The following is a 22,698-nucleotide window of genomic DNA, read 5'->3' as shown; positions in this document are numbered from 1 at the left end:
TAAAGTGAATAAATAATGACATTTGAACTATTCCTTCAAGTTAATTGCAAGGTCCCCTGCCTAAAACCATTAGTGAAAACATTGCCGTTTCTAAATAAAGTCAATCCCCTCTTAGCATATTTTAGGTAGATCTACAAATCCACATGATTATTAAGAATCGATAAAAGAAGTGATTTTTTAAACCCACATAGCAGCTATAGCAATACGACAAACTCTGTAATCTATGAGAACTGATGCGAATGTTAAAATGAAAAGATGGCATTAGATTAGTATAACTGTTCTTTACACCTAATGTAGTCTCATCTAACACATCAGGCTGTAATATACACATCAATGATAATTGTGTTCGTACAACGCGTAGCAGTATCTACATTAAACAGCCATTTCGCTCTCATTTACTACATCTGTTTAGCTGTCATCACACAACCCTATCACCAGCTCTGTATTTATTTCTTCTGTGTGTTCTTACAAACAATGCAATTTGTCTTATATACAGTTCAATTGTAGTGTTTAACTTATTTAGGTGAAATGTTGAATAGAAACGACAGAACAAGCCATCTCTCTAAAATTTAAACACATAAATAAGGCTAAAAGCTAGAATTAATCTTTTTTTACATTTGACCATATTCATTCATTTCTGCCTATTTTCTTGAGTAAATTCGTAATACATTCAACTTGGCACAGTGAGGAACGTGGAGAGCTGTATGTGAACAGAAACCTACTGTGCAGGAGTGAAGAGTTACACGCTAGTTACACACGTGTCCACTGGTGCAAAAAGCCTGTTTTTTTGTTTGTTTTTAGAGTTTTTCAAAGGGAAGATACAAGAGATAAGAATGAACTGTACAGCCCAGACGGGGATAGTATTTCAGTATTTTCATACACATATATACTTATATTCATTTTCATATGTTAAACCATCTCGTGCTGTGGAATGCCTGCTCAGCTTTTAGGATGATAAAGGCTTCAGCTACTGGGGTTAAATTCAGCATTCAACAGCTAGACAGAGAAAGAAAGAGAAAGAAATAAAAATGATAGGATTACATTGAAAGTTTAAGGCATTTGGTCTACAGAGTTTCTTTAACTCTTTTCCCGCCATTGACGAGTTAACTCTGTATTCCGTTATTATCCACCAGATGGCGCTCTTACCCAAGGTATAAAACCCAGACGCAAGCCCTCAGGTCAATCAGTTTAAACTCAATGCATGTTTTGATCATCGCTCTGAATCGGATTTCTATCAGAAGTCTTTCACAAAAAGCAATTATTTCAGCTTTTTGCACAAAATTTGGTATTTTTGGAGATATCCATATTTGAGATAAAAAGAAAGTTTTTTGTTTGAACGCAGAGGGTTTGTTCTTTTTTTCGTTTGATATTTTGTATGTTTATATTAGGGGTGACCCCGAATAGTCGAAGATTCGATGCATCGATAGGAGAAGCCTGATTCGACAACCAATCTCACAGTCGAATCGTCGCAGATGTGTTATGAAATGAGGATCCTTCAATTTTGGCCATATGGGTGCACACATTATCTGATTTCACATATAACAGCTTTCTCCCAATATATTAATATACAGCATATTATTATAATCCTGCAAATAATGTGAAGTAGCAGCTTTCGATAAATATTTTTAAAATGCGTTATTAAATCCAACAAAAAGAGGTTCCTATGTTAATAAACCATTGCCTTTTTGTTTCTACATTTAAAAGACAAAGCTGGCAATTCTGGCTATACTTTTGTTCTTTTAATAATTTCTTTATTTTATTTTATTTTATTTTATTTTATTTTATTTTATTTTATTTTATTTTATTTTATTTTATTTTATTTTATTTTATTTTATTTATAAATCACTCTGGGTTATCTGATTTAACTATTTGGCTTGTGTTTTGATTTCGTGCACTTGAGGCATTTTGCACATTTGTTCTGCACTTTGTTACTTCTGACCTTATTTTATTAAAAAAAATGTATTTATTATAGACGTAAATTCTGATCTAATTTAAGTCTGTACATTTTGGATTGCTTCTCGTTGTATCGATGTTGCGCTATTGCGTGCTGGCCATGCTTGCGCATGCAATTTATGCGAACGCGATAGGTGATCTGCGTCTCATATTTAGGAGTTCATCAAACTAAACATTAAAAAACGGATGTTTTTCGACGGGTATACGTTTTTAAAATGTATTTAAAACATAGTGGTTATCTTGTCAAAAGTTAAACTACAAAACAGGTAAGCCGTTTCTTTAAATTTCGGTGATGAAACGGAAAATATCTGCACTGAACCTATATGCCTGACACGACTGTCTTTCTTGTGATTTAATATTACGGTCTGTGTTGACTTTCAAATGATAGCAAAGAGATTCCTAAAAATTTTTTTATCATTAAGTCTTTTTTGAATCTAAAGTGAATACAGAGATGATCAAAGTCAAAGCAAGCAAGCAGGTATTTCTGTGTTAAATAATACACGTAGTGTCTATAATCATTCATTTCAGTGTTTTTCTTGTTATAAATTAACGTTTAATGAATTGTATATAAAGCTTAGTTTTTATTATTTGCAGTAACAATCACAAATTATTTGTCATTTCTCATTTGTTGTTTTTTTGGGTCATGACTGCATTGACGCGCTAAATCTCCAAATTAAATAAAAACACTGAATTGTAGCCGGGGTTTCCAAGGCAGGATCACCTTTGCTGTATATTTTTAGGTTTAGTTATCAAAAAAAATTTTTGTGTGATGTTCTGTAGATCGTGGCTTTTGTGAAAATAATAAAAATGCTGTCGCTGGCTGGCATTTTTTTTAAACGCTGACAGGAAAAGAGTTAAAAACATGCTCAGCATACTGGAATTTTATCTTTTTAAAATAATTATTTAAAAAAAATCTATCTTCTTACTTATTTTACTGCTTGACTCCGCCTCCACGGATGCCCGCTGATTGGTTGTTTTGGAAAAGTCCCGCCCCAGGGCGGTTGACATTGGGGTGGGTGGGAGAGGCAACAGGTGGCTGGCCTGGTCTGATTGGCTTGGCTGTGAAAGAAAGCAATATGACTGGTTAGTTATAGTTAGACCTACAAATCTAGTTTGTATGAGAACAGTGGATGCAGTTTGTTTATCAGGGGTAGCATTGGAGTTGAGCAAGTCTTGAGCAAGTTTGTCTATGTATTTTTTTTTTAAGTAAAGATGCTTTGGAACAATTAAACAATTGTGAAACAATTGAATTGAATTTGTTTAACGCTGGACTTCGTTAAAATGGGGCAGTCCAAGTGATAAAACAACCGATCATGATTTGCAGGTGGTACGTAAAACTGCATTAAATGTCTATGATTTTTGCCGATCAGCGCCTTAGTTCATGTAATGTAAACAACACAAACATGTAGTGAATCATAAGTTATCTAAAAATACTGGGATAATGTTTTGTGCGTGCTGCCAATAGGGGTGTAACAGTTCACACTGCTCACAGTTCGGTTCGTATCACGGTTTTACGGTCACAGTTTCGGTACAGTTCGGCACTGGCAATGTTCGAAAAAACGTTCTACTGCCAAATCAACAAAACACTCTTTTTTTAGGTGCAGTTGCTTGTGGCAGAAGATGAACATTTCTCAACTTTCAAGCGGCAACACGTGCGTCAGCCATTTAGATAGCCTTATGCAAATAACCAAGGCAGAGCCAGCCAATTACGTTTATGGAAAACCGGAGCATAGGTTGCGGCCACTGTGATTGGCTGTTGGCCGCGCTTCAGAAATGCCTTCCGTAAAGCGTAAACGTTTTCGCCCCGTGTGAATGTACCGTGACACTCTTCAAAGATATAAAGGATGTAATACTACTCTATAGGTACCCAAGATTAACATGAGATTAGCAGAAAGTATGTTGTTATGTGACATTTAATGATGGATTGATGTCCTTTTTGGAGCTTCGCCATGTTGAGCCCAATATGACAAAAACATGACTTGATTGTGTATAGCTGAATAAATGAAGTCATTGATATTTTCATGATGGCATGAGGGCAAGTAAATTATTTTCATAACTGGGTGATCTGTTCTTTAATGAGTTTAATCAGTGAATCATTGTGATACCAGCTCAAGCATACACCGACCAAGCAGCCATTAGAGCTGAATGTGTGTGTGTGCGTACTGACCGATCTGTGCCGAGTGTCCTCTGCGGGCCATGTTCTTGGCTCTGACAGCCTCTTTGATGCGGTCCACTTCCTGCTGATAGCGTTTGCGATCACGAGCCGCGTTCTCTTTGGCCTCTTTGAGTGCAGACTCCAAAGCCTTCACGCGCTCTGCCGTCGCCCGAAGGCGCTTCTCCAGCTTCGGCAGCTCACAGCGCAGGTCTGCGTTATCGCGCACCAGCTGTGCAGAATAAAATAAAAAGGGTAAGTGCATGCCAGGAGAATGACTCTAAGAAATCTGGCATGTTTGTGAAGTGTGTTTACCTGCTTGTGGACTTTGGTGAGCTGTTCCAGGTTGTTCTCCAGGAACGAGATCTTCTGCTTTTGGGCCGCGCTGCCACCCGTGTCATCAGAGTCCATCTCAGCGCTCTGAAAAAAAGATACAATTTTATTTTGCACGCTTTCCGCAATGTGCATTGTAGCAAAGAAGCCATACACAAATATTTATATTTTTTAATAAATGAATACAAAACAAAGTGTGAATTTTAGTCTATGATTATTACTTATATGTTAAATATATGCATTTAAAGGCGGGGTGCATGATTTTTAAAAAAACACTTTGGAAAAAGGAGTCGGGCCGACTACCCAAAACAAACTTGTAGCCAATTAGCAGTAAGGGGTGTGTCTACTAAAAGACATCGTTGTTTGGGTTGTGTATGTGTGGGGTAGGGGCGTGTTTGTTCAGGTGATTTCAAATGTCAACATTGGCTTTCAGAGATCATGCACCCCGCCTTTAAAAGACACTTCCTTTCTCTATTTGGATAATTGATCTACTCCACACAGCCTATACATTTTAAGTTATGCAAACCTAAATTGAATTTTAATTATTTAGGAGGACTTTTCACCACAAAACTTTTAAATATAACTATGGATCTGTCGTACCTTCTTGACCCGTGTGGCCAGATCTTGAACAAACAGTTTTCTTAGGTTATGAAGAGTCTGCAGCTCTTTGGCCTGGAGAGAGGGTAAAGGTCAGGTTGTGCACACATACATACAGGAACCCCACATCTTCAAAACACATAATAAAAATGACCTACCACTGTCTCCTCCAGACCTTTGAGATCCTGCCTGGCCTGCTCTCTTCTGTCCTGCATTACCCTGCGAATGTATTTCATCGTTAATGTGAGACAAATCTTCTTTTTACTTCCACTAATAAAATGAAGCATGCATCATACGTGAGGTCATGCAGCTTGCGGCTCTTCTCCTGGTCGGTGGATTTGAGCTTCTCGTGCTCCACCTTCAAACGTTCCTGCTCAAGCATGATCTTTTGATTTAGACTGCAGACATAGAAAAATTGAAGTTTAAGCACTTGACCTTGATTCAGTACATTCATCAAAGTGTGTGTTTGTGTGTAAAGAGACTTACTCCTGTAGTTCAGTGATGATTCTTTCCTTAGTCTCCAGTTCATCTCTCAGGCTGCTCAGCTGTTTCTGATGAGCTTCTCTGTGGTTCTGGATCTGCTGCTCGACCGCGGCCTGGGCACAGATAAACTCAGAGTTACAAACCCTCTTTAAATAACGCTATCACATTATTGTGTCAAGTATTTGCTCCTGTTAATCATTAAGAAGATATTGTGAGGCTTTTACCTTGACTTCATTAGTAGTTTGTATCTCACTCTCCTTCTCCATGGCATGAACTTTCTCTGCACAAGAAAAAATAAAGTACATCACAAACCAAGCAGTTCTTACCACAAGAGGGCAGTGATTTGCAGAAGTAAAGACTGGGTCTCAAAAATTTGAATGACATTAAATTGAACAAAAATATAATTAATTTGTGACCCTGGACCATAAAACCAATCATAAGGGTCAATTTTTTTGAAATGTCAACATCTCATGCACTTTCGAAAGAACAAAGAAGTGCTTTAACGTGCGGTTTAGACGCGACTGTGAACGGCCCCTTAAACGTTTACATCAATAACCAAATGAATATGAAACTAAGTAAACAAAAATCTTTCTGTGGGTGAGATGTGCATACCGATGTTTTCACGAATAAATCGTGATTCAACAAAAACTTCCGTATCAAAATGTCTTCTAAATGTACACAAAAATTCAAGAAAACCTAAAACCACTCGTACGCAATAATCACGTACACTATAATCAGATATTAGAATTATAATGTTTATAATAATGTTGATATATAAAATTAACATGATTATATTTTATATTATAATATTTTCTGAATTATATATTTTTCTACATGATCTATATTATTATTATATATATTACATTATATATTATTATTTATTTTTTCTACATGTATAAAGAAGATGCACGTAATGACAAATCACGCTTTCCTTCCTCACTTTTTTAATCTCTATATGAAAGCGTCTGCTTAATGCCTAATGTAAACGTGAGGTAAATGTAATGAGAAGTCCAAACATCAATCACTTGATCTCCTGTCTGTTTTATTTCAGATACAGATGCGCGTCTCTTATATTAATTAAATGTCATATTTGTTAATGTATTCAATACTTAATGTTACTCCGGTCGGTGTACAGCACTGGCTTCATCCAGTGACAGCAAAATCTCCCAAATAAAAAATGCAAAGCAAAACAGAACTTTACCGATATTAAATATAAGCAAAAGAGCTTGAAAAGAAATCAATGATGTTATAACAAACCTCTCTAAAATTCTCTGTGGACCAGCACTGCGCTAAGCCCCTATATGGTGCTGGTTTGGCCGTGTTTTATGCAAATTACCAACCTCAAGTGTGCATATAAATACGAAAAACGTACGAATTATTAGTGAGAGACCCAATATTTGGCCGAGATAAATCCTATTTGAAAATGTGGAATCTGACTGTGCAAAAAATCTAAACGGTTTTCGTCCTTAGCAACACATAACTAATGATAAATAGTTTTTAAAATAATTGTATGATTTGAAATAAAATGTATTTTAATAGTTTGATGAACTTCTAAATATGAGACGCAGAGCACCTAGCACGTTCGGCTAAATTGCATGCACAAGCATAGCCAGCACGCAATAGTGCAAAATCTATACAACGAAAAGCAATCCAAAATGTACAGACTTAAATTAGATCAGAATTTACGTTTATAATAAATACTTTTTTAAATAAAATTAGGTCAGAAGTAACAAAGTGCAGAACAAATGTGCAAAATGCCTCAAGTGCACGAGAAAAACACACAAGCCAAATAGATACATCAGATATCCCAGAGTGATTTATAAATAAAATAAAATAAAATGAAGAAATTATTAAAAGAATGAAAGTATAGCCAGAATTTCCAGCTTTTTCTTTTAAATGTAGAAACAAAGAGGCAATGGTTTATTAACATAGGAACCGCTTATAGACGTGTAGCCCGGTCACAGGGGTTGCTGGATTTATTAACGCATTTTAAAAATATTTATTGAAAGCTGATACTTCACATATTATTTGCAGAATTATAATAATATGCTGTATATTAATATATTGGGAGAAAGCTGTTATATGTGAAATCAGAGTTGTGCACAGTGCACCATACGGCCAAAATTAAAGGATCCTCATTTCGTAACACATCTGTGACGATTCGACTGTGAGATTGGTAGTCGAATCAGGCTTCTCCTATCGATGCATCGAATCTTCGACTATTCGGGGTCACCCCTAGTAGTTTGGGATTTTTTTAAAGACTAATTTCTGAATGTATGTTTGTGGGTTTTTTTTTAAGTTTTGATTAGTGCATTATTCATCAAAAATGAAAGAAATATCAATAAAGAATCTGTGATACTAAACCTTGGCCTGTAGTAGTGTGTTTAAGAGTTTAAGTTGTTTATAAAAGGAGAGATAATGATGTACCCTGAGCACTGAGTTTGACCAGCTCCTCATTTAGAGAGTCCACGTTCTCCTCCAGCTGTCTCTTCTTCTGCTCCACGTTCTGTAGATACTCAGTCAGAGACTTGATCTTTGCTTCATACTGAGACAGAAAAAGACAAAACACAGAATACATTTATAAAGTCCTGTAAACAAATTCATGCGTGAAATGGCTTATAAACAATGAAATAATAAATTAAACTGAAAAATTTAGCTTAAAAGGTACAAGATTTGGACAAAAGTATTGGGATGCCCCCTTCTAATAAACAGGTTTGACTGCTTTAGGGCTGCAACTAATGATTATTTTCATAATCAGTTAATCATCCGATTATTTTTTAGATTGACTAATCTATTCAATTCGATTTTTCACTTACTATAGCTCAATATAACCATTTCAAGTATTCATGTGTAGAAGTGTACCATATTTTCCGCACTATAAGTCGCACTTTATTTCATAGTTTGGCTGGTCCTGCGACTTATAGTCAGGTGTGACTTATATGTCAAAATTAATTCATACTGACTAACATGAACCAAAAGACAATATTACCGTCTACAGCCGCAAGAGTCCGCTATATGCTGCTCATGTATTTATGTAATTTAATAGATTCATTGATGTGGAATGAGTTTGGGAGCTTGGTGAACTGGATTTTTGTTGGCTTGTTATGGTAAATTAGCCTATTCAGCCTCCCAGGTATGTTTTGTATACTATTGTGTTAGCTGAATAACTGTTAACGTTCCGTTAACATGTACGGATACCTATTTAGCCTGTTGTTCGGTGTGCTATTGTTTAGTTGAATAACTTGCCTTTCCAGATTAAATGTCAGTTCTTGGGCTTGGATATTGTGAAATAATTTTCTAAATAAATGCGACTTATAGTCCAGTGCGACTTATACATGTTTTTTCCTCTTCATGACGTATTTTTTACTGATGCGACTTATACTTCAAGGAGACTTCTAGTGTGGAAAATACGATACTTTAAAAAGTGCAAAAGCCACATATTGAGGTAAAATAAATTAAATACTTAAAATAGTAAATGTATAAAGTGATGCGTATGAAGCAGAAGCAGGTTCTCGGTCCAAAATGAAAGTTTTGCATGAGCATGTGACATCACAGTTTAACGAATCGATAATGAGATTTGTAGGCAGCTTTTTTCATAATCTATTATTTTCGATTAGTTGTTGCAGCTCTACTTTAGTCATTTCTGTGAGCACAAATGTGAATGCTATAGCATATAATGATCTTCTAGAGAATTGTGTGCCTTTAATTTTATAGCAACAAGCAAGGTTGAAAAATAAATGATTGATTCAGTCTAGTGTGGAAGAACTTGACCGGTCTGCATAAAGCTCAGACTTAAACCCAGCTGAACACCTGAGGTACAACTGGGTCATTTTGGAAGAGATGTGATTTATCTCTTTATAGTGTATGAAGTGACTGTGGAGGTACCTGAGAGATCTGCAGCTGGCAGGCAGCGAGTTCTCTCTCATTCTCGTCCATCTTTTTGTTGCCCTCGGCCTGTGCGCTCTCCAGCTGTTTGCTACGCTTTACGAGAGTCTTCACCTCTGACTTCATCTTACTGATGTAGAGACGAGCCACTGTGAACTCTTCATCGATAAGACCTCCACCCTCATGCTGCTGAGACAGAATGAGAGAGAGAAGTGAGGTTAGAGAGGAGGGCAAATATATGAATAGCAACATAAAGGAGGTAAAAAAGGCAGGGGTCTGTTTTGGGGTCTGATGGCATGTTTGCTCCTGTGGCAGTGGTATGATTATGCTTCTCTGCTTATTACCTTGATGTCATTGCTGCCTACGGCAATGCCGATCTCTGCCAGATCTTTGAGTAATGATGACATCATCTCAGTCACTCTCTTCTTCTGATGGTTGGTCATTTCCTTTAGCTTCTGCAGCTCAGAGTCGATAGACGCAAGAATGCTCTAAGACACCACAGATAAACAATAGCACACTCTGATTAGGGACAGAAATATTCAACGAGTCGTCGATTTGTTTGGTTCGTTTTCTAAAAGAAATTATACATGCAAACATCTCATGTCCAGCATTTACATTTATTGTTGATTCCCACAGCAAATAAGCCTTTTGATAAGAATAAGAAAGAAGAGTTTCTTCTTACAGATTTTTGATTCAGCTCTTCACTCAAGGCCTCAAACTCCTTGGTCTTGTCCTCCACTTCTTGACTCTTCTGATCATAGTTGACTGCGAGCTCCTCAAGGGCCTGCAGGACCTCCTTCACCTCCTCTTTAGACGCGTCATTCTCCATCTGCAAACGGGTGAGCTCCGCCTGCAGGTTATCATGGTCCCGTCGTGATGAGGCAAGGAGCTACAATGCACATGTTTAGACAAATATCAGTATAAATATACAGCATTTGTACACAGGGACAACAACACAATGATCTGCCAATTAAGGGATATTGACAATGTCTAAATAAATAAGACTCAAACTCATGTCCCCCACGTGAGCTTTATGCAGTGTTCTCTCCAAATGTTGAATATTATTTGAAAGTGATGTATTAAGCTCAACTACATCATCTGCAGTGTTGCTGATACCCAATCAGATGAGAGAGATTTGATGTGAATGTCTCACCTCCTCCTGATCCAACATCTGCTGCTTGAGTTTCTCAGCCAGCTGAGACTGCTGATTTATCTCATCATCCTATAGAGAGACAGATTTGTTTGTTTGTTTTATTTGACAATAAAAGTTAAAACAAGTACAATCAAGCCCAAACAACCAATTCATGCACATCTTAAAATAAACTGTAGAGGATAAAATACACAAAAAGCCTCAGGCTTATTTCCATTTTAGCATGTATCTAACAATATCACATCAGGGTAAATAATAGGCATTAAAATGTAGACATTCTGTATATGAAGAGTTTCGTTGCAACACGAGATAAATCCATTTTTTAACATTTTTGTCAAAACATGTTTATTATTATGTTATCATGTTATTATTTTGTTTATGGTGCTACTTAGCTGTATTTTTTAAGTTATGAAGGTTTAAAATCAAGACAAACCAACTGCAGTTAAATTGATATTAATTGGAATGCACAACCAAAAAATGAGATTTCTGAACAATTAAAAAAACTGATTTATCTCGTTTTGCAACGAAACTCTTCATATATATGTTATAATTTAACCCTTTCCCCGCCATTGACGAGTTATCTCGTCAATTAGAAGAAAACGCTTCTCTGCCAATGACGAGTTCCGTTATTATCCACTAGGTGGTGCTCTTACCCAACTTATAAAACACTAAAGCATCCACTGATCCAAGAACAGTAAAAACTCTGTGTATGTTTTGATTATTGTTCTGAATCTGATATCTAACAAAAGTCTTTTACAAAAATGCAGTTATCTTATCTTTTTGTTTAAAATTTTGCATTTTAGAAGAAGCCTACACATATTTGATAGGTGATAAAAAGAGAACAAATGAAGATAGGATGAAACTTTTTTTGACAGCTCATTCATTTGATATATTGTATGTTTATATATTTAAAATGTGTAAAATAAATCTTTGGTGTCTCCAGAGTAGGTATGTGAAGTCATAGCTCAAAATATCATATAGATAATTTATTATAAAATGTTAAAATTCCACTTTGTAGGTGTGAGCAAAAATCCGGTTTTGTGTGTGTCCTTTTAAATGCAAATGAGCTGATCTCTACATTTAATAGCAGTGCCATGGTTGGATAGTGCAAATTAAGTGGCGGTAATACCCCCTTCTGACATCACAAGGGGAGCCAAATTTCAGATGACCTATTTTTTTTACATGCTTACAGAGAATGGTTTACCAAAACTAAGTTACTGGGTTGATCTTTTTCACATTTTCTAGGTTGATAAAAGCACTGGGGACCCAATTATAGCACTTAAACATGGTAACGTCTTTTTTTATGGCATGTCCCCTGTAAAGATGAAAAATTTCTGGAAGGCATTAATATTTTTAAAAACGCTGGTGGGGAAAGAGTTAATAATAGTGAGTGAAATGAATGAACGTACATTCATAACAATATATCCTGTCACATTATTTCAAGTGCATCATTCTTTCATTCCTTCATTTATTCCTATCAGTGTTTGTCTAACCTTGTCATCCAGCTGTTTGTAGAGTTTGGCCAGTTCAGCCTCACATTTCTCACGCTCAGCGTCAGTCAGTTTTAAGCCGGGGATGCTGGGAGACGGTGCAAATTTGTCATTATTCACCACATTATCCAAGGCTAGAACTTCTGCGTTTGCTTTCTCTTTATCGTACTGTTCTTCAGCGGGCACGCTCTCACCTGAAACACACAGACCAGCATGGTTTGATTTTTTTGAAAAATTATTACCTCCAGTGTTCATCTCTTTTTACGTTACGACTGAAGTGTGTATTTACCGTTCCTCCAGCGATTGAGCTCGTTCTCCAGCCAGGTGATGGTGTTCCTCAGGGTCTTGTTTTTCTCTTTTTCCTTTTCATATTTCTTCTTCCATTGCTCTGCTGTCAACTCCACATTTACAGTCACTGTGTTCTTAATGGTCTTTGCTCTGAGGACATTGAAACACAGTACAAAACATCAGTATATCACAGCGAGTGTAACTCTCAAAATGTGTAACGAAGGGATAATTTTATTCTTTATATGCTGTGTTTAACCTTGTTTTCGAACCTTTTATCTCATCTGATTGACCATCATTAACATGGACTCGTGAAACGCACTGTACGTCAACACATTTGTCATTGGCTTCGTTTCTATTACCATCGTTTTTCTCTGTGTAGCCCCGCCCACCTGAACTCTCATTGGATGTTACGTGTCCTCTCACCTCTGTCCAAACATGAGTGTGGTTTTGGTCTCAGCCTCATTGAAAGAAGAAGGAGAGCAGCAGATGACAATAGTGGTCCTACAATTTCCTCCCAGCGAATCCTGTAGAATCCTTGTCATCTTACTGTCTCTGTAGGGAACATACGTCTGACAGAAAGAGAGAAATTCATCACCTCTCCATCCATTTGACACATTTATAGATAAACAAACAGCCTGATTGTAGCCGTGTTCAGGTGAAGAACACCTACCGAACCCTCAGCAAGAGCGGAGATGACGTTACCCAGAGATGACAGAGATTTATTGATGTTTTTGGCTTCATCCAACACGGCGCCCTCCGCTCCAGTTTTACTGACCTGTGGTTACACACACAAATCACATGCATCAGAGACAGATCAGTGTGGAAACATATTAACAACTGTTAATAACCATCTCTTTCTTATCTGCACTGATCTGGGATCTATTATCACATCACTCCATGTTTATCCCCATGTGCTCTCACATGAAAATTATACAAATGATACCACTGATAGCCATGCAAAAAGACATAATGTTGTGTAATAACTATGCAGTAATGCTTACCCATCTGCCTGCATCCTACCCATCAAATACACACTCACCTAAAGGATTATTAGGAACACCTGTTCAATTTGTTATTTATGCAATGGTGTAATGGTGTGGGGGATGTTTTCTTGGCACACTTTAGGCCCTTAGTGCCAATTGGTTTAAATGCCACGGCCTACCTGAGCATTGTTTTTGACCATGTCCATCCCTTTATGACCACCATGTACCCATCCTCTGATGGCTACTTCCAGCAGTATATTTGTCACAAAGCTCGAATCATTTCAAATTGGTTTCTTGAACATGACATTGAGTTCACTGTACTAAAATGGCCCCCACAGTCACCAGATCTCAATCCAATAGAGCATCTTCGGGATGTGGTGGAACGGGAGCTTCGTGCCCTGGATGTGCATCCCCAGCCCAGTCTCACGGAGTTGCATATAAATAGCACGAAGTGTAAAAATCGTGCAATACATACGCCAAATTCCACTTTGGCGTGCATATGATACGCCAGTCCTTCCCATTCACTTAAACGGTGCATCTTTTTTTGTCATTTTATTTATTGGTTTCTCAATTTTTTTCCTAAACCATTTTCGCTTGGGTTTAGGGTTAGAACAACTTTTTGTTATATAAAAATGACATCCTAACCCAAACCCCAATTCTAACCCCAACTCCAAGCGACCATGGCTTAAATATGGACAAAAACATGGAGAAACCTGTATGTTAAATAACCTCATTAAGCAAATCTAAAATCTAACCCTAAACCCAAGCGAAAATGGTTTAAAAAACAGAACAAAATTGCGAAACCAATAAATAAAACGAAAAAAAAGATGCACCGCTTCAGTTCCTAATAATCCTTTAGGTGAGTGCTTATGAAGTTTGGTTCCAAAATGCAATAAATCCATTTTGACTAATTTTGGTAAAAACGTGTTTTTTGAGAACATGAAAATGACTTTTTTTCTGTAACAAACTTTCACACAGCATCTTTAGGTTATAATAACATTAAAAATTCAAATCCATAATTTGATTTTCAAAGATTTATTATAAAAACTGATTATTTTTCGGCAAAATGCAATAAATCCATGACACGTTTTTTTTTTTATGCTATGAATCTATTGAATCAACATATAAATGTGCATTCATCTTTGCCATGTTATATTTATTTAGTTGACTAGTGGTATACACAGATTAAAAAAGACATTAATGGCATTAATCAAAACACATACTTTGTCATATTAAGAATATTAAATATTAATATTAAAATTAACTTTTTAATACCGACCAGATACAACACTGATTTTGGTGGTAACTACTTGTTTTTAAAAATGGCGATTATAGCGTTTTGGAACCAAACTCTTCACTGTTTGAACAATTATTTTGATGGATTTAAACAAGCAGCATTGTGTCTCAAAATGCATTACATTTTATATTTTTTGGGGTAGGTGGTGTCCAATTATAGTAAGGAACTACTCAACTCACACCTGGTGTTCCTAAAATGATTATAAAAAAATTCTAAGTACTGTAAATAGGTATAAAAGTGAAACAGGCAGCAGGTGAAAGAGGAAGTAGATAGTAAAGACAGAGAAGTGCAGAGAAAGATGAGAGATTACCTTTTCACTTCCTGCTAAATCCACCAGGAAGAGTTTGCCGCTGAGTTTCTGCTCCGTTTGCGTGTTCTCCTGTTTGACGTTTATTAGGAAGATACTGTGACTCCTGGAGCTGTGCTCATTCATGTCTGACAAACAACAAAAACAAATCATTAAAATAGCTAATAAAAATGCCTAAAATGGACACAAATTGTACCTGCCTTCGAATCACAAGAATCTAAGCTTTCCAAAGATATTGTTTTTGAGTTGTTGTATGTCATGAGGTACATTGGAACTTTAAGGGGTTAAATATAATTAAAATAAATGTGCAATGGATCTTACAAGCTTTAAAATGACAAAATGTGTGGTTGCACTTTATTTTACAGTGCATGCACTTACTGAGTACTTACTCAACAAAATACTAGTAATGTACTTAATATGGGTTAGGTTTAGGGCTGGAACCTACTTTAGTAATTACACAGTTACAAAGTAAATACATAATATGTAAATGTAGAACAGGACTGCAAAATGAAGTACCGTACCAAAACGTAAAAAAGATAGTCCAACGTGTGTGTGCAACACTGTGTCTTAAGTTTTATAAACACGTCATAACAAATGACAAAATGTTACAAAAGAATATACAGCGTATTAAACTGATTTGCATGGACTTACTTGTGACGGCAACATGTCTGTTAGATTTGCCTTCATCTATGGTGTCCATGACCTCATCAGGGCTGCACACAAACCGTTCAGTGCAACCCTACAGAGAGAGAGCGAGAGACATCTTTAATCATTTAGACATCTTTAATTATTCTTTCATACAGAGGTTATGGCTTCATACAATAAAGACTGACCTTCACATAAGGGACTCTGTTCTTGTCTTCGTGTACAGACAGATTGGTCTTAGACACTGAGAGAAAGGAGAGACAAAGATGTTATTTATGATCCGAAACAGACCCCTTTCCCAGAAATAATATCATAATCCTGTTGGACTTGAGACAAGATTGCCAGATTGCAATCCACAACTGCTGGCTCCCATGTAAAATGATGTTAAATTACAGAATAAGTCATTCAGATCAACTCAAACATACCATCCAGCAAATCCCTGATCTTGTCCAGGTAAATCTCAAAATAGGAGACCTGTTAAAAGAATTATTTTTTCAATTCAATTCAATTTTACTTATATAGTGCTTTTCACGATTGTTTAATTGTTTCAAAGTAGCTTTACATTAATAGATGACGGAAAAAACACAGAAAAATCATAAAAAACATAAACAGCACAGTAGAATACAGAGGTTAAGATTAACCATACTAGCAAGCGTAGTAAAAATTTAACTTATGTAAGAGGGTGCTAAGTTAGGCCAATGTCAGCAGACTCCCCAGGAGAACCCCCTAGGAGAAGAACCCTGTGGGCGAAAAGTCCTAGGAGGGGAAAAATCCATTGGGAGAGAGCCAGACATAGCTGATTCTATAGAGGATATATTATATAATAGGTACAATTTTTAACAATTTTATGGGGATTATGGGGTTGTTTGCTATAACAGAATAAGGATTTTTCATTTCATAAAGATTGCACTTACAAGTAACTTACTGGGATGTTTGAAAAACATGAAAAAAATTTCATTTGAAAATGTATTAATAATCCCAGGACTGTAAGAAGTGTTTAATTAAAAGAAGAGTTCAACGGTATTTCATGCATTCCGACTTAACAGTTTAAGAGCATTTGGACGTTTATAGAGTATTTTTCTATGCCGAATGCATTTCGCCAGGGTTCATACAAGTTTCTGAAAGTTTTTTTCCATTACGGGTCTAGCTGACAATTCTGGGGTAAGGCATACATATCACTAGCCTGGCTCCGCCCTCCTACGTGCGTCCGCTTAATTTTCATTTCGCTTCAGCACAACGTCTGGGACTGCTGTGTAGAGTTTTGTTTTCTCCTGCAAAAATCTGCAGGTCCAATCAGCGAACAGAGGGGGGTGGCTAAGAACGATGACGTTGAGTTCGTGCGCCAGACTGAGTGACATACGTCACGACCAAACGTTAGCGATTGGTTATGGCAGATCCAATAGTTTTAAACTTCAAAAGAGGACCCTCCTTAACGAAAGTAACGCTTTGCAATGGAGCGTGGCCAGACTCTCTGTGCAAATGAAATGAATGTACGAGAGTCTGGTTGGACCAGGCTAACGTATCACTACTTTTTATGGACACTTCCCCCAGAAAAACACGCCCACATGTTAATCGGTGGGAGAGCGAGAGCCGATGATGGCAAGTTACAGGCATCACTTCGCGCGACAGCTTTGTTTATATCAAGACTCAAAAAATGGCATGAAAGAAGAAGTGTGTTTTTGGATGCAAGGAGAAAAAAGCCAGCATTATGGAAACAATGGATTTAGTTTGTTTATCCTGGGTAGCAGCGGAGTTTTGCGTGTGTGTTTGTTTAACGCTGGATTTCATTGAAAAGTCCCAAACGGGTCATGAGTTCCATGCGGTAAGTAAGACCTCTGTGTCATGTTGGAAATAGGCGTGTGTATATTAATATAAGTGTATGTTAAATAAGTGAAAGAAACATGTACTGAATCATAAGTTATCCAGTCAGTGTTGTATAAAGGTTGCATGACTCGTGACTCGCTCCTCCCGCAGCTCGTAATTTTTTTATACGTTATTGGAAAGAGTCAGTTTGGCTGATCTGTCTTTTATAAAACTAAAGACTCTTAGGAGATATGCAGGATGTAACAAAACTCTATAGGTAGTCCAGAATAACATCAGATACGCAGAAACAGCGTGTAATATTGGAGCTTTAACAATCAGATTAATCAAGCAGTTCATACCTTAATATGGAATTCCAGGTTTTCATCCATAGAATAAATGTAGTTGAATATATCCTGGACGATCCTTGGAATGATGCCCATGCCATCTGGATCATGCAGGTTACCCTACACAGCCAAACATTTTTAGCTATGAACATATTCATATTACTGAAGGTATGGGTAGTTTATGGTACACTAAAATTATTAATATACATACTGATAAGTAGAAATTAGAGACTTTTATACTTAAAGAAAAACAAAACCTGCTGCCAAAAATAATTTTTAAGAAGAGTTTGTTTCTAGATAAATTTTTACCTCCATGGTATGCGTTTTTCCAGAGGACGTTTGTCCATACGCAAATATTGTACCATTATAACCCTCAAGCACATCTGCAGGGTCCAAAGACAAGACAACACAACTAATTAAATATGGCATTTTATGAAAATACAGAAATAGTAGCTTACTAATGCGAATACTGATTCTGGTTTACTCATTAGTGAGTCAGTGTATTTAATTGCTATTATATTAAAAGTTAAATACAGTACATCTAGTTCTAGATAGTGTTTTCTGGTTGTGTGCTAACTCCGCCTTGTTCCTCACCTTTAACAATCTTCTGAGCACAAGCGTTGTAAACCTGCTCCTGACTAGTGTTAGACTGAAATACGCGGTCGAACACATACGGCTTTCCCTAGAGAGACAGAAAGAATGACGGGTTATTATTATACATTAAACATCTGTGGAAGTCTATTTATATATAAACCTTTAAAGCAGCAGAGCAATATAACCAAATCTGCTGCCCACAGTCATATGACTAAAGAGGATCTTAGTAAAGAAACACTTAGTTCTTAGAAGGAACAGGGAATAAACATGAATTAAAAAGAGACCAAAATAATAAGTACAAAATAAACTTGGTTCTGTGAACCATCACAACTCAATTTGGTTAAAAACAAGGAATCAAAGTGATGCCATTCATATGATATATGTTTGATATGTTTCTCAAATCCCATCTAAATATGCAAAAATTAATAGCTAACCAGATTATTTCGATCAACCCAAAATACAGCAGTACACTTAACACACCCAAAACAGAAAATAGTGGTTGGCCTCTACTAACATGGTATGTTAATCACCCAATCAGGCACATTTAATGCCAATATCTTTAACATTACTAAACTTTCAACAAATATATCATATACTCTAAAACAGTGGTCTCCAACATGGTGCCCGGGGGCACCAGGTTGCCCGCACAGAGTCTGTGAGGTGCCCACCAAAGCACATTAGTCTCAATTGTAATATTTATTTATTACTTTTTTATATTAGTTTGGCTTCCTTTATGCATGTTAACATTTTAAACAATAAAAAACATATCAACAAGAAAAATAAAAAAGTTTTGATCAGACTACCCTCCAGATTGTTTTATCCATTGTGGTAGCCCTTGTTCACAAAAAGGTTGGAGACCCCTGCTCTAAAAAAAAATACTTGGTTGTTTTTAACCAATAGTTGGTAAAGGACAAACATTTGGGTTAAAATGAACCTATTTTACTTATTTCAACCCAAGATGCTTTACGCCATCTAGGTTAATTTGACGCAACAGTTGGGTTTGTCCATATTTTAACTCATAGGTTCGGTTGAAAACAACCAAGCATTTTTTAGAGTCCATTAATGCCAATTTCTGAAGCGTATCACAAATTTTAACATAAGCAACCCAAATGCCACATGAAGCAAAGTGCTTTTAAAGTATCAGGACAGTACGATCACTTCTTGTACAGTCTGAGTCTTCAGGCAATAATAAGACCACGTGAAATGTTTTTGTGCGCCTGCACGTCCTGAAGCCACCTCCGCTGCCACTGAACAACACTGTTTACAGCTCTCAGTATTCCCAATGAGGGATTATACTTGTTCTACCCAGTGTTAATAGAGATGGGAATGTGCGTCATATGTTAGCTTCAAACTTTGCATAAAAACGAGCCCTGTGTTTGTGTGCAAGAGACAAACAAAATGAAATAATCATGTGCTGTTGTACTAACCACAGCAAGTTTTTCTAAGAATTCACTGTCAAATAACACAGACAGAATAAGTAACACCAATGGTAGTGCTGAATGATAAATTGACATTTTGGTATTTCATTTTTTTCTGCAATGTATATCACAATATAACAAATAATTCATGACAAAAGCTCTGAGAGGAATTAATGATTTGCCATTTGCCATGATTTTTTCTATTAGACTTGGGCAAATAGTTGCATGATGGTCCCTACTAAGGGGGACATACAGGTCTGAGTTTCTTCATAACAGCAAGATTTATTGCTCGATTTATGAGAATATCTACCTGCTGAAAGCCAATATAAGTACACACACGGTCCATTACACTGGGCAGAACTGGTCAAATGGATCTTGGTAGTTGCTCTGGTGCCCGATGCTGACTATTCAAAACAGCTGGAGGACAAAACTCATTTGGCCGACTCTCAAATACAGACTCTTACAAAAACGTCAGCCCACTGACAAACAAAATGGTGAGTGTTGGCCAGACATTATACAGTATATGTAATCAGAACAGTATGCACAGCCCAAAAATGATATTGTATTTTGTATAAAGATACAAAAGCAGTGGGGAAAAATCTAAACAGTATATACGATGAAAAAAGCCACTAGCACAGATACATCTTAATAAACAGGATTTGAAGCAGTTTTACTGTGGTAAACAACAACACTGCATTCTGGTTATACAAGCGCAGTGGCTATATGTAAAGCACTGTCATGGTCTGCTGATAAACATAAGGTATAAACCCAGTCAATCAACAGCAAAACTACACTTCCTAGCACATAATTTACTTTTAGATAGCAAATATATTATTATCTGCAAAGAAATATGCAATGACAATGATTATAAGATTTGTGTGGCTTCAATTCACCATTTATGCAAAGGCTTTTAGAGACCAAATCTCATAATATAATATAATATAATATAATATATAGTAAAAATAATATATCTAGGGATTATTTTCAAGAAAGCTGTACCTACAGGCCCATAATAAATACATAAACAAATCAATAAAAATTACTGCAAGACAGTAGCATTCATCACTAGTTGGAAAATAATACCAATAAATAATGTATTCTATATGTAATTATGCATTAATATATTCAGTATGCATTTATAATGATGACCTTACAAATTTGCAAACAATAGAAAAATACAAGTAAACATACTGAGGGATTTAAAATTGCCTTTGTTTATTTGGCCATGCGTTGTTAAAGTAGGCCAAATCATAAGAGCCAAACACAATACTTACATTATGACATTTCACAAAATGTATTATTTTTAAAAGTTCACATTGTGTATGAATTGTAATAAATTAAAGTGTCCTCTGTTTGTGCTTGTTTATGAATGACAACAGAGCAGATTAACGTTAGCATTCATGCTAGCTGTCACTTCACACTTATCAGCCTATTGTTTTCCAAAAATATGCCCTTAAATAAAAAAGTCAAGACTAAAATACTAATATTTGTTTCATTTTATCTTCAAAAATCACACATTTAAATGGTAAACACCCTCAAATGTGCTGCATTATCACTGGGGACTGTTAGCCACCGAGCTAACGATGATAAAAAAAATATTTACAGTCCGATGACATTAGCGAACCTCAAATGTATCATTATACACAGACAATGATAACAATACAATATTTATTTTTACAAACATTGCATCTCCGATGATATTTTCTCTCAGGAAATATTTGAAATGGTTAGCGTTTGCTATTACAAATGGACGGCGGATATTTGCAGTATATCGAGGTGATTTATGAATGATACGTTTATAAACTCACCCCGACGACCACATTATCATCTCCTTGAAATTTAGGGATGTATTTATCCCCTCGCATCACCTCCGAACTGTTTAAAGGCCGAAAACGGCACATGACTTTGATGGTGCACTCGGCCGGGTCCGCCATCTTCGACTGTGAGGAGGAGGAGGATGAAGATGATGACGATGAGACCTCAGCCCTGTGTGATGTTTGGGCTGGACCTGCTGCTGGGGTGGGAGTGGAGTTTGACAGAAGGGCTTCTGAATGGAGATGAATGACGTCACACGCCAACACACAGTAGCTTACAGTAGCTATACAAAAAAATACAGTAGCTATACAATAATATATAAAATATACTAACACACATATACAGATAGATAGATAAACACACATAAACATAAACACCCAATGTTGTTTTTGATAGTAATATAGCTATGCCTATAGCTTAATATGAAATCTATTAGGCTTATTCAATGCACACAAACATAAATACACATCTGTACATGTAGCCTATTTGTAAGAGTATCTCGGACATTTTTGTTCCGACTATTTCACTTACCTTGCTTCCAGATGCAGGTCACTCAAAACATTACCTTATTTATGCATTGTGTCTTCAGGACAATTTTAACTAATAAGGGCTCATTTTTGTTTTCCTGTAACACACACACATCACTCACTAGATGCTTTGCAGAGACAGCATTGATTCTGGTTGATTCAGGGATTTGTCATGTTCTGATGGATGTGGGATGTCTAGGGACGTTAGAGAAGCTTCTGCAGAGCTGAAATCTGGCAAGTGGATGTTGAATGGTTAAATTTATACATTGTACATCAGCTCTGATTCATCCAAACAAGCACAGCATATTTATAAATTACTTTGATTTACCAATGAATGGTAAACAAGACATAAGGGGATTATTTTAAAGAAGACTTTTTTAAAAATGTCAAATAAATCTTTTGTGTCCCCAGAGTATGTATGTGCAGTTCTAGTTCAAAATACAATATAGATAATTTATTATAGCATGTTAAATTTGCCACTTTATAGGTGAGAGCAAAAATGTGCAGTTTTTGGGTGTGTCCTTTAAAATGCAAATGAGCTGATCTCTGCACTAAATGGCAGTGCTGTGGTTGGATAGTGGAGATTAAGGAGCGACATTATCCCCTTCTGACATCACAAGGGGAGCCGAATTAT

At 36.4% G+C, this 22,698-nt stretch overlaps 1 protein-coding gene across 2 annotated transcripts; it reads right to left on the bottom strand.

The window, feature by feature from the left end:
- Positions 1 to 394: 394 nt before the first annotated feature.
- On the bottom strand, positions 395 to 21,756 carry kif5bb (kinesin family member 5B, b). 2 transcript variants are annotated; one of them, XM_055176201.2, is made up of 26 exons: positions 21,531 to 21,756; positions 18,305 to 18,392; positions 18,020 to 18,093; positions 17,726 to 17,830; positions 15,989 to 16,037; positions 15,752 to 15,807; positions 15,570 to 15,657; positions 14,922 to 15,046; positions 13,002 to 13,106; positions 12,755 to 12,900; positions 12,333 to 12,481; positions 12,047 to 12,237; positions 10,557 to 10,625; positions 10,086 to 10,292; positions 9,748 to 9,891; positions 9,404 to 9,592; positions 7,946 to 8,063; positions 5,743 to 5,798; positions 5,522 to 5,631; positions 5,332 to 5,433; positions 5,194 to 5,254; positions 5,039 to 5,110; positions 4,421 to 4,525; positions 4,121 to 4,337; positions 2,880 to 3,012; positions 395 to 996 (listed from the first exon to the last, which is right to left on the bottom strand). In XM_055176201.2, exons 1-25 carry the CDS (start codon positions 21,654 to 21,656, stop codon positions 2,885 to 2,887), a joined length of 2,880 nt encoding a protein of 959 aa, XP_055032176.1. In that variant the 5' UTR covers positions 21,657 to 21,756; the 3' UTR covers positions 395 to 996; positions 2,880 to 2,884. The 2 variants fall into 2 exon arrangements, with proteins under 2 accessions (XP_055032176.1, XP_055032177.1); XM_055176202.2 differs by having other exon boundaries at positions 9,404 to 9,589; positions 21,531 to 21,755.
- Positions 21,757 to 22,698: the final 942 nt, after the last annotated feature.

The sequence above is a fragment of the Misgurnus anguillicaudatus genome, chromosome 4, assembly GCF_027580225.2.
Source record: "Misgurnus anguillicaudatus chromosome 4, ASM2758022v2, whole genome shotgun sequence".
In the NCBI taxonomy this organism is placed as follows: Eukaryota; Metazoa; Chordata; class Actinopteri; order Cypriniformes; family Cobitidae; genus Misgurnus; species Misgurnus anguillicaudatus.
Note: the sequence above shows the minus strand (reverse complement) of the source record. Positions and strands in the feature narration are given on the sequence as shown.